The following is a 12,500-nucleotide window of genomic DNA, read 5'->3' on the forward strand; positions in this document are numbered from 1 at the left end:
TGCCTGCTGGGCGCCACTCTTCATCCTGCTGCTGCTGGACGCCGCCTGCGAGACGCTGAGCTGCCCGATCCTCTACAAGGCTGAGTGGTTCCTGGCACTCGCCGTCCTCAACTCCGCCATGAACCCACTCATCTACACGCTGACCAGCAACGAGATGCGCCGCGCGTTCCTCAAGACGCTACTGTGCTGCACCGCTTGCATCCGGCCCAACGCCAAGTTCACTGGGCCCATCGTGGGAGCGGAGTTCAGCCGCAGCAAGTCAGATAACTCCTCCCACCCCAACAAGGAAGAGGCGGAGCATTCGCCGAGGGAGACGACGACGGCAGCGTCCTCGGGGAACATCGCCTCATCGTCCTAAACGAGCCGTAGTGTGTCAGAAGTAGAGTTTGTGTTTGTACAGGAGTGAACGCCGCCCGGCGACGGCTTCGTGGACCGATCAGCTGATCAGGACTCACAGCACTTATGGAGACTGGTTGAACTGGTTTAACTGGGACCAGTGAACCCTCAGATAGAGAGGGCCTCGCTTTGTAGGAAGCTCACACCTGTAACGCCTCCAACACACCTGCAGGACGGTCGACCTGCCAGAGTCCAGAGTCCTGATGCTCTCGACGGCGAATCATTGACGAGTTCTGATCAATAACATCAGATCTGAGCTTCGTACAAAGTGTTATTGATCCTCGTAGAAGAAGAACTGTATACTGACCCTCTAAGAACAACTAGAACATGTAGCTTAAACACACCAATATTTAAGAAGACAAATGAATTGATGGACGTTTGTTTTTCTTCCTTAAAAACGTTTCACACATGGACTCAGAGCTCAGGTGCTTCTCACATTAATATTAAATATTAATATTAAACATCAATATTAAACATTAATAATAAACATTAATATTAAACATGAAGGAAATCAGCTGCAGTTGTTCTGTGTTTCAACTTTAATGTCAACGTTTCGGTCTCTGAGTTCGTCAGCTGGTGGATGATAGGGAGATGTGGATTTTCCCATTACTGAACAGTACCCTGAACATCACATAACCTCAATGGTACGTGTCCACGGGCGTTTTGGGACCCTCCTACAAACACTTCCTGGATGCACCTGACTGGACGAATGCTTTGTTATTGCATCTTCACTTTAGATCCACAACCAGTATCAGTGTGGACTGTATAGAGTTTACAGAGACTCATTTACATAAAGTAGCCTCAACCTCAACTTTATACAAATGAGGAGCGGCCAAAGTGACGCTCTGTCTCTCGAAACACACCGCTGTGGTACCAGAATGCATTGCATCACTGCTCACATAGACAATGAATGGAAGGTGTGGAAATGACTGATCCTGTGAACACATAATTCTTTGCGGTTTTATTGGCATTAAGCTAACTGTGTGTTTACACCATCCACAGAAGATGACTGTCTAAATTCGGAGCCAGAGTCTGTGCAGTAGTGATCGGGGCTGGCGCCACTGTATCGAGGTCCCGCCCATACGGCGAGCAGGGCTCAGCTGTCAATCATGACGTGAAACCCTCTTTTTATATCTTCTTCTAATAGCTAATTAAAACCAAACTAATGATAAAAAGGAACAAACAGCAGTCAGCCACCAGGGGGAGATAGAGAGAGAGAGAGAGAGTCTATACTCTAGTCAGCCACCAGGGGAATATATAGAGAGAGAGAGTCTATACTGCAGTCAGCCACCAGGGGAATATAGAGAGAGAGAGAGTCTATACTGCAGTCAGCCACCAGGGGGAGATAGAGAGAGAGAGAGTCTATACTGCAGTCAGCCACCAGGGGGAGATAGAGAGAGGACGTTTGGGGCATCAAAGTAGTTATTTTTAGAATATTATTTCACGACTTTTAGAAACGACCCTCAGAACAAAAGGTCCAGACTGGAGGTTCTCCGTGAGAAGTGCTGGTACCCAGTACTGTGAGACTGTGAGCTTCATTTCTATAAAATAAATGGATGTAAAGTCTCAGAGAGGCACCTGAACTCTGAATTAATGTGTTTGTGTTGTGACATTTTTGTACAAAGTTAACTGTGTAAAAGTTGTAGAAACTGTTATTTTCTACTTCCTGTCTGTGTCACTGTTGTCAGTGTAGTCACATTAATTTATATCTGAAACCAGGATGGAAAAAATGCATTTTGTTTGTCAGATAAATGAATGTGTTGTTTCAGAAATATAGAAGCTCATTTCTGCCAAGAAACGAACAAAAAAATAACATTAAAAAATCTATTAAGGAACAATTAAAACATGAAACATTGATCATGTTTAAGATTCAACGTTAATTTCTGACGTTTTCTCCCCACAAGGTCCATTTAATATCTGTTCTGGAACCTTTGAGCATCATCACATGATCTTCATCAGCAGATTTGCAGATCAAAAATAAGTTTTGAGTCCTTTAATTTCTCATAATAAAATTTAAATATCTCAATTTTTTTGGGATAAACCCATGAAGATCATGTGATATGACTGAAAGCTCCAGGATGGCCACTGAATGGACCTTCATGAAGTATCACAATTTTTATTTTTATTTTCTATGTTTCTGTTCAGAACCTCACAAAGAAAATTCACATTTTAAGTTGATAATTTTCTCACCATCGTATTTACCTTTTGGCAGTAACGGGATTCCGTATGGATCAGACTCTGTTACCATGGTGACCATCTTCTGTCCAGCTGATCGATTAATTAATACAATAATTTCAGTTTGTCTGTGAGTGCGCACTGTTTAACTCCCGAATGTTGGTTTGTTGTAAGCGATTAATAAAGACACAAATAGAGACACCGAAAATCTGTTTTCATCAGAAACAATAAAAGATAAAAATATATAATAAGTAATAATAATAATTAATAAATAATAGGCCTAATAATAATGATAATAAGTAGAAAAAGCTACATTCTATAGAGTAACATTAAATGGAAATATTCAAGTAGAGTACAAAGAGGAGGAAGAGTACTGCAGTACTTATACAGCTCATATAATTCTGCATACAGCTCATATAATTCTGCATACAGCTCATATAATACTGCATACAGCTCATATAATACTGCATACAGCTCATATAATTCTACATACAGCTCATATAATACTGCATACAGCTCATATAATACTGCATACAGCTCATATAATACTGCATACAGCTCATATAATTCTGCATACAGCTCATATAATACTGCATACAGCTCATATAGTACTGCATACAGCTCATATAGCACTGCATACAGCTCATATAGCAATACATACAGCTCATATAGCACTACATACAGCTCATATAGCACTACATACAGCTCATATAATTCTGCATACAGCTCATATAATACTGCATACAGCTCATATAGTACTACATACAGCCCATATAGCACTGCATACAGCTCATATAGCACTACATACAGCTCATATAGCACTACATACAGCTCATATAGCACTACATACAGCTCATATAGTACTACATACAGCTCATATAGCACTACATACAGCTCATATAGTACTGCATATAGCTCTAAGGAGGCTGGGGGAGTTGTGGGATGCTGGGGGAGGTGGGGGAGGCTGGGTGAGATGGGGGAGGTAGGCCGCCCTCCTCTGATTAAAGGAAGTTAACTCTGGTTTTATAGAAACGTCCCAGATTGTCACTCTGTGTCAGCACTGGACTCAGCTCATACAGCTCTGAGGAGGATTCAGTTCACAGATCAATAACCGAACTGACTCTCACACAGTAAACAAAGAGTTAATGAGTAAACCAGTCAGAGGTCGTCAGTCTGTCAGACACCATCTGGACTTCAAGAGGACCTGATAATGGACCTGATTCTGGTCTTTAGTCTCTGCTGTGAGTTCAATAACAGCACAATAATACCTTTATTAATCAGTAATATCTCACTGACTTCCTGTTTGTCTCTGATTGGTCGACAGTTTGGACGGCTGCTGCCAGGACGACATACAGCAGTGAGTACTGCGTCTGCTCCTTGTAGTACTTATACTGCAGTGAGTACTGCGTCTGCTCCTTGTAGTACTGCGTCTGCTCCTTGTAGTACTTATACTGCAGTGAGTACTGCGTCTGCTCCTTGTAGTACTTATACAGCAGTGAGTACTGTGTCTGCTCCTTGTAGTACTTATACTGCAGTGAGTACTGCGTCTGCTCCTTGTAGTACTTATACTGCAGTGAGTACTGCGTCTGCTCCTTGTAGTACTTATACTGCAGTGAGTACTGCGTCTGCTCCTTGTAGTACTGCGTCTGCTCCTTGTAGTACTTATACTGCAGTGAGTACTGCGTCTGCTCCTTGTAGTACTTATACAGCAGTGAGTACTGTGTCTGCTCCTTGTAGTACTTATACTGCAGTGAGTACTGCGTCTGCTCCTTGTAGTACTTATACTGCAGTGAGTACTGCGTCTGCTCCTTGTAGTACTTATACAGCAGTGAGTACTGCGTCTGCTCCTTGTAGTACTGCGTCTGCTCCTTGTAGTACTTATACTGCAGTGAGTAATGCGTCTGCTCCTTGTAGTACTTATACTGCAGTGAGTCCTACTGTAGTACTCTGTTGTACTCTGTGTAGTACTGTAGTACTGTAGTACTCTATGCAGTATAAGTACTGTAGTACTGTAGTACTCTGTGTAGTATAAGTACTGTAGTACTCTGTGTAGTACTGTAGTATTCTGTGCAGTATAAGTACTGTAGTACTGTAGAACTGTAGTACTCTGTGTAGTATAAGTACTGTATTACTCTGTGTAGTACTGTAGTACTCTGTGTAGTATAAGTACTGTATTACTCTGTGTAGTACTGTAGTACTCTGTGCAGTACAAGTACTGTAGTACTGTAGTACTCTATGTAGTATAAGTACTGTAGTACTCTGTGCAGTATAAGTACTGTAGTACTGTAGTACTGTAGTACTCTGTGTAGTACTGTAGCACTGTAGTACTCTGTGTAGTACTGTAGTACTGTAGTACTGTAGTACTCTGTGCAGTATAAGTACTGTAGTACTCTGTGTAGTACTGTAGTACTGTAGCACTGTAGTACTCTGTGTAGTACTGTAGTACTGTAGCACTGTAGTACTGTAGTACTGTAGCACTGTAGTACTCTGTGTAGTACTGTAGTACTCTGTGTAGCACTGTAGCACTGTAGTACTGTAGCACTGTAGTACTCTGTGTAGTACTGTAGCACTGTAGTACTGTAGTACTGTAGCACTGTAGTACTGTAGTACTCTGTGTAGTACTGTAGTACTGTAGTACCGTAGCACTGTAGTACCGTAGCACTGTAGTACTCTGTGTAGTACTGTAGTACTCTGTGCAGTATAAGTACTGTAGTACTCTGTGTAGTACTGTAGTACTGTAGCACTGTAGTACTCTGTGTAGTACTGTAGTACTGTAGTACTGTAGCACTGTAGTACCGTAGCACTGTAGTACTGTAGTACTGTAGCACTGTAGTACTCTGTGTAGTACTGTAGTACTCTGTGTAGCACTGTAGTACTGTAGCACTGTAGTACTCTGTGTAGTACTGTAGCACTGTAGTACTGTAGTACTCTGTGTAGTACTGTAGTACTGTAGTACTGTAGTACTCTGTGTAGCACTGTAGTACTGTAGTACTGTAGTACTCTGTGTAGTACTGTAGCACTGTAGTACTGTAGTACTCTGTGTAGTACTGTAGTACTGTAGTACTGTAGCACTGTAGTACTGTAGCACTGTAGTACTCTGTGTAGTACTGTAGTACTGTAGCACTGTAGTACTGTAGTACTCTGTGTAATACTGTAGTACTGTAGCACTGTAGCACTGTAGTACTGTAGCACTGTAGTACTCTGTGTAGTACTGTAGTACTCTGTGTAGCACTGTAGTACTGTAGCACTGTAGTACTGTAGCACTGTAGTACTCTGTGTAGTACTGTAGCACTGTAGTACTCTGTGTAGCACTGTAGTACTGTAGCACTGTAGTACTGTAGCACTGTAGTACTGTAGCACTGTAGCACTGTAGTACTGTAGCACTGTAGTACTGTAGCACTGTAGTACTCTGTGTAGCACTGTAGTACTGTAGCACTGTAGTACTGTAGTACTGTAGCACTGTAGTACTGTAGCACTGTAGTACTGTAGCACTGTAGTACTGTAGTACTGTAGCACTGTAGTACTGTAGCACTGTAGTACTGTAGCACTGTAGCACTGTAGCACTGTAGTACTGTAGCACTGTAGCACTGTAGTACTCTGTGTCCTGTACAGATAAACCCAAGCTGATAGTGAGCTCAGAGATGGAGGACGGACAGGTGTTGGAGGTTACCTGTATAGTTCCTGTGGATTACACTGGAGGAGCCTGTCGTCTGTTCAGAGAAGACTCTCAGACGCCGTTCAGGCTGCAGACCGCCACCAGCTACCTGTGCTTGTTCCGGCTCACCTCTCGGGAGCTGCTGGGGAGACACCTGGTGGGCAGCCGGGTCTTCCTCAGGTGTGACTACCGCCTGCAGCAGTACACCTCAGAGTCCAGTGACACCAAGGGAGTGACCGTCTGGGGTGAGAGTTCTACTTCCTGTTGTTCTTGTTTCTACCTGAGCAAACAGGAAGTGGGTGACACAACAACACACCTGCTGACTTTATTATTAGAATTAGTGTAGCTGTAGCTCACCGTCACTGAATCCATGGAAACATTATACTTCCTGTTTACATGTATGGGGACGTTTTCTAGCATTAGCCAACCTAAGATGTGACTATATGTCTCTTTTATTCTTTAACCATCTTCAGAATGTGGTTGTGTTTTCAGCATAGATTAGCCTAGCTTATAGTATATCTAAGTACAGGAAAGGAGGAAGTTGACAGAGGCATGCTCCACTGTGATTGGAGCACAAAGCGAAATGGGGCGGGGCACAATGCAGTGCTCTTCATTTTGTAGATGAGAAACCTCTCAGAGGTTCTCAGTTATCAGCGTTCCCTGTTCAACTGAACTGACTTTAACTGTGTGAGGTAAAGAGCTTCAGTCCCTGGTTCTGTTCTGACCCCCTTCGGTTGGTGGTCTCTCCTCCAGGCAGCAGTCCCAGTCCTCGTCTCTCTGTCAGTCGCCGCTTCGTCTCACCTGACGACAGTGTGGAGGTCACCTGTTCTCCGCCACTCCGCCCTGTCTTCAGCTGTCACTTCTACAGAGGTGAGGTGCCCGTTGCAGAGGGGTCCTGCAGCAGGAACCTGACTGGCAAGCAGCTCGCCATCTGGGAGAAGAGCACCCTGCTACTTCCTGTCAACATGACCTGCAGATACGATCCATACAGAGGACGAGACATCCGCTCCGAGCCCAGCAACCACAACCTGCTGTTTGTTGTCGGTAAGAACCGATCCTGAGCCACAGCCAATCACAGCCGGTGTACATTACAGACCTTCTGTTTAACCACAAACAGCCGTAATATCACTATCACTCTCCACCAGACTCCAGAGACACAAACACTCATTTTACCTTCAGATCATCGTAACTTCATTAAAGTGGACAGAAACAGAATAAAACTCATTAAAAGCGTCTCTGTTAGTGTTTCCAACAATCAGCAACTCTGGTTTGGTGGAAATAAATCCTTAATTCACCGACGTAGATGATAAAAACAGCAGTTTCAGTCGGAGCAGACCGGCTATGGAAACAAACCACAGAGAGGCTGCGATACAACACAGGCAGAGGGAGAGAGACACCATGTGACTCTGTATATAGAGAATATAATGTTTCATTTCTCATATAAAACCTTATAATATCAGTACGGGACGATCATTTATTGGTATTTAAAGAGCTGATCTGAACTTTGTGTCACTGTTTGTTTGCAGACGTGAGTCAAGTCTCCACATCAGTGGACTGTAGAGTCTCAGTGGAGGACGATCAGCTGACGGCGTTCATTGGCAGCAGCTGGACGTCTGTAGGTGCAGACGGACAGACGGTCACTGTTCAGGTGACAAACAGCAGCCTGACGTCCAACGAGACCTGCAACAACCTCCAGAGTCAGACCAGACTGCACTATTAAACATTTACCTTTAATTATTAATGATAATCACTAAGGAAACCTTGTGCATAATGATAAATACATTCCTTCATATTAAAGACTTCCTGGACAGTTCAGAGACTTTAACAGCTTTATTTTGCATGTGTGACTTTCTGTATAATTATAAACATAAAGAATATATATAATAAACATAAAGTATATATATTATGAACATAAAGTATATAATATATATATAATATAAAGTATAGATATATATTATAAACATAAAGTATATAATATAAAGTATAGATATATATTATAAACATAAAGTATATAATATATATAATGTAAAGTATATCTAAAGTCGGTTCTTTGACACAACTCGTCATATAAGACGTTTATAGCCGTTATTCTACTTAAGTTTTTAACATTAGAGGATTTCCTCTTTTTTATTGTTTGGACATGTTGTTATTAGTTTCAGTGGAAGTTCACAGTTTTATAGTTCGTCTGTTTTTATTTTTATTTCAGTCATCTAAAATGTTCACATCAAGTTTTAGTTTTTAGTTTAGAGATTAAAAGTCTCCCAACTTTTAACAAAAACTTTCTCTCTCTCTTTCTCTGTCTCTCTCTCTCTCTGTCTCTCTCTCTCTCTCTCTCTCTCTCTCTTTCTCTCTCTCTCTCTCTCTCTGTCTCTCTCTCTCTCTCTCTCTCTGTATGACGTAACACTGTACATATTGACAAAGCAAGCGTTTGGAATTAAAAATAATAATAATAACAATAAAGGAAAACAATATTTACAATAAATTAGTTATAATCTATACTGTTGGTAATACTGTCACTATGATTGACTCAATCACAATCACAGTCACAATCAATCTCAGTCAATAAGTAATTAATTACAATGAATGAATCAATCAATCAGTTTGAGCCAACTAAAAATGTCATTAAAACAATAGTAAAGTAACTACAGTTAAAACAAGTAGTCTGTTGTCAATATAACAGTAATAACAAATTATTAAATATAATATATAATATTAAAATTAAAATAAAATAGTTAGATAAAATTGTAAACGTGTGTGTATATGTGTGTATATATATATATATTAAAAAACAACAAAAAAACAACAACTAAAACAATCAATTATTTTATACATTTATCTGAGTTTCCACTGGTCGTCCTCAGTTGGTGGCATGAGGAGACATATTTTGCTGCAATAATTTGACTTTCTGTGGGATGATTGTATCAGGATACGCTTATTCAATGGTATGACAACAGTCAGATCGGGTGCCCAGTAAATAGGGGAGTTTCTGTGTGTCTGATATAAATTAAAAATTGGGGAATATTTGGGAAATGTTTGCGAATTGTTTTTCTCTTAAAGTTTTGAATTTAGGGCATGAGGTTAGAAAGTGCAGCTCTGTCTCTACCTGTCCTCTGTCACACTGGGAGCAGAGTCTCTCCTCTTCTGGTAGCCAGTTCTGTCTGTGGCGACCCGTTTCTATGGCCAGGCTGTGTTCACTCAGTCTGTACATTGTCAACATTGTTCTTAGTTTAGGACATTTTATTGTGCTCAGGTAATTTGCCAGTGTGAATTCTCTTTTTAGGGTCAGATAACATTGTAATTTACTTTGTGTTTTGGTCGTTTCTTTCCAGTGTTCAATATATTTTCTTTTTGCTTGTTGATAATTTGGTTTGGTCTGATTGAGTTGGTGTTGCTGTCCTGAGGCTGTTGGGGACATGTTACTGCAGATAGCCTCAGGACCAGCTGGCTGAGGGGACTCTTCTCTGGTTTCAGCTCCTGGTATGTTAGGGCTTTGTGATGGTATGTCTGGGGGTTAACTGATTTTTAGTGATTGTAAAATTTACTTGATCTTTTCTGTATTTTTAGTAGGAGGGGGTATTGACCGAGCTCTGCTCTGCACAGATTATTTGGTGTTTTTCTCTGCACCTGCAGGATGCTCTTACAGAACTCACTGTGGAAAGATTCTATGATTGTTTTGTCCCATTTGTCAAATTCATTATTTAGTTTTGGTCCCCAAATTTCGCTGCCATGTAGAATTATTGGTTCTAGTACAAATTGGAAAATTTTAAGCCAGATTTGGATTGGAATATAGATTTTAATGTTTCTCTTTATTGCATAGAAAGCTCTCCTTGCTTTGTCCCTCAGATCTTTCACAGCCATGTTGAGGTTTCCTGTGTATGTAATGTTGAGGCCAAGGTAAGTGTAGTTTTTTGTATGTTGTAATTTAGTGGTGTCTAAATAGAAATTGTGTGTAACCTGATTTCTGTATTGTTTCTGAAAGATCATTATCTTAGTCTTTGCTGTGTTTACTGTCAGGGCCCAGGTCTGACAAAATCTCTGCAGGAGATTAAGGTGCTGCTGCAAACCTTCTTTAGTAGGTGAAAGCAACACTAAGTCATCTGCATATAGCAGACCTCTGATCTCTGTGTCGTTCAGGGTGAGGCCAGGTGCCTTGGAACGCTCTAGTTGGTTCGCTAATTCATTGATATATAGATTGAAGAGAATTGGACTGAGATTGCATCCCTGCCTGACTCCCCGGCCCTGGGAGAAGAACGCTGTTTGTTTGTTTCCAATCTTTACGGTAAATTCACTTTTTGTATACATGTTCTTAATCAGATCATATGTTTTTCCTCCAATGCCACTTTCAAGTAGCCTATAGAAAAGGCCCTCGTGCCAGATGGAATCAGGCTTTTTTGAAGTCAACGAAACATGCATATACCTTTCTTTTCTTAATTTTTAATTCTTGATCAATTAAAGTCTGGAGGGTAAATATATGGTCCGTTGTGCGGCAATTTGGCAAGAAACCAATTTGGCATTTATGCAGAACATTGTGGTCATCAAGAAAGTTGACAAGTCGTTTATTAATGATGTTGCAGAATATATTTCCCAGGTTACTGGGTCACATATTCCTCTGTAGTTATTTGGATCATATTTATTTCCGGATTTATGAATTGGGGTTATTAAACCTTTGTTGTCTGGAAAAGCTCCAGTTGACAGAATAGTATTGAATAGTTTTAGTATAGCCAATCTGATTTTATGGTCTGAGTATTTGATCATTTCGTCTCTCTCTCTCTCTCTCTCTCTCTCTCTCTCTCTCTCTCTCTGTCTCTCTGTCTCCCTCTCCCACCCACATAGAGCTGAAGGGTCTGTCCTATGTTTCTGCCTCTTAAAGGAAGTGTTTCCTTGCCACTGTCTCCAAGGTCTTGCTCATGGTGGAACTGTTGGGTCTCTGTAAATAATGTTATAAGGAGTTCGGTCTAGACCTGGGGCCTCATGTACTAAGACTTGCGTGGATTTCCTACTAGAATGTGGTGTACACTGAAAGAGTGAAAGTTCCGTATGCACTAAAAAATTCAGATGTATCAAAACGTGCGTACGCAGAATCCCACACACAGTCTTTGTACATCGCAATCAACGTGAAATTGAGCGCACATTCACGAGCACAACGCTCCACCCTGTCCCCTCCCTCAAATACACTGATTTGAATATGCTAATTAGTATAAATAACCCTAGATAGTGCTGTCTTTAGGAAAATGGCAAAAGCAAGGAAAAAAATAAATTTTAACGGAGTGTGAGTTGGAGGTGCTGCTGACGGAGGTAGAGGCCAAAAAAATTGTTTTATTTGGCTCTCTATCGTCCGGCATTAACACCAAAAGAAAAAAAACAGAATGGGAAAGCGTGGCACAGGCAGTAAACTCTGTAACGTCGGAGAACCGCAGCGGAGCTGAAAAAGAAATGGTCAGATGTGAAGATGGAGGTGAAGTGGCGGACATCTGCCCATCGCCAGAGCCTTCAGGCCACAGGTGGTGGAACCGGGGTGGAGGAGCTGACCCCATTTGACCATAGAGTGGCGGCGATTCTGGGCGACACGGTCCTCTCCAGTGTGGTGTCAGCGGGTGAAGGAGACACCGAGTTCACCCGGGATCCCAATGAAGGTAAATAATGTAAACATTTTTGGATTAACTTTCCTACACTTAGTAACCATTTGCTTTTATAGATTTTGATTAATACCCACCCAGCACCCTGCATGGTTTTTACGTTTGAAGACAATTATGCCAATTTACGCCATAAGAAACACACACTGACTTGTTTTCTTTGGTATATTTTATTTTTCATTTTCCACACAGACAGTGGAGCATCAGGTGGCACCCACTCCACCCCAGTACAGTCCACGGCCACCCCACGCACCACCTTAGAATCTCCTGTGCAGGCTGGGGTCTCCAGGGGCACTTCCTGCGCTCCCCCCGATGCTGGGTCCCATCCAACCGGCCGTGTCCTCACAAGTGCTGTGCTTGAGTCCCAAAAAGAAATAATAAGAGGCATCGGTGAAATTAACAGCCCCTTGAGTAATATCACCGACGCACTCACCAGCATCAGTCAATCATTAAAAGAATTGGTTAAAAAGTAAACATTGTCTCCTTTACCTTTTTTATATTGTTGCAATTACTTGGTGTCGGGTCTGAATGGCACCTGGATTGTGTTGAGCGTTAATGGGTCCAGGGTCTGGTTCCTGTAGTTACCCCACCACCTCAACCAATGGCACAGCGTGTCTGTGCGCAACATTGTGGAGGACAGC

The 12,500-nt window shown here is 41.7% G+C and overlaps 2 protein-coding genes and 1 long non-coding RNA gene across 4 annotated transcripts in view; 2 read left to right on the top strand and 1 right to left on the bottom strand.

The window, feature by feature from the left end:
• The window catches only part of s1pr1 (sphingosine-1-phosphate receptor 1), a 7,802-nt gene extending 5,023 nt beyond the window's left edge, over positions 1-2,779 (top strand). The window contains exon 3 of the mRNA XM_051375639.1: positions 1-2,779. This exon is cut by the window's left edge and continues 886 nt beyond it. Coding sequence (XP_051231599.1) covers positions 1-358 — 358 coding nt within the window. The 3' untranslated portion in view covers positions 359-2,779.
• Positions 2,780-3,665: 886 nt separating this feature from the next.
• Positions 3,666-8,041, top strand: LOC127349766 (uncharacterized). 2 transcript variants are annotated; one of them, XM_051375659.1, is made up of 5 exons: positions 3,666-3,812; positions 3,896-3,928; positions 6,184-6,471; positions 6,980-7,270; positions 7,753-8,041. In XM_051375659.1, exons 1-5 carry the CDS (start codon positions 3,782-3,784, stop codon positions 7,944-7,946), a joined length of 837 nt encoding a protein of 278 aa, XP_051231619.1. In that variant the 5' UTR covers positions 3,666-3,781; the 3' UTR covers positions 7,947-8,041. The 2 variants fall into 2 exon arrangements, with proteins under 2 accessions (XP_051231619.1, XP_051231621.1); XM_051375661.1 differs by lacking the exon at positions 3,666-3,812 and having other exon boundaries at positions 3,899-3,967.
• A 3,989-nt stretch (positions 8,042-12,030) lies between these two features.
• The window catches only part of LOC127349786 (uncharacterized), a 9,861-nt gene continuing 9,391 nt past the window's right edge, over positions 12,031-12,500 (bottom strand). The window contains exons 2-3 of the long non-coding RNA XR_007880401.1: positions 12,349-12,500; positions 12,031-12,215 (exon numbers count right to left, since the gene is read on the bottom strand). The exon at positions 12,349-12,500 is cut by the window's right edge and continues 215 nt beyond it. This is a non-coding gene — a long non-coding RNA (uncharacterized LOC127349786). The remainder of the gene's footprint in view (positions 12,216-12,348) is intronic.

This window comes from Dicentrarchus labrax, unplaced genomic scaffold (genome assembly GCF_905237075.1).
Source record: "Dicentrarchus labrax unplaced genomic scaffold, dlabrax2021, whole genome shotgun sequence".
Classification (NCBI taxonomy): domain Eukaryota; kingdom Metazoa; phylum Chordata; class Actinopteri; family Moronidae; genus Dicentrarchus; species Dicentrarchus labrax.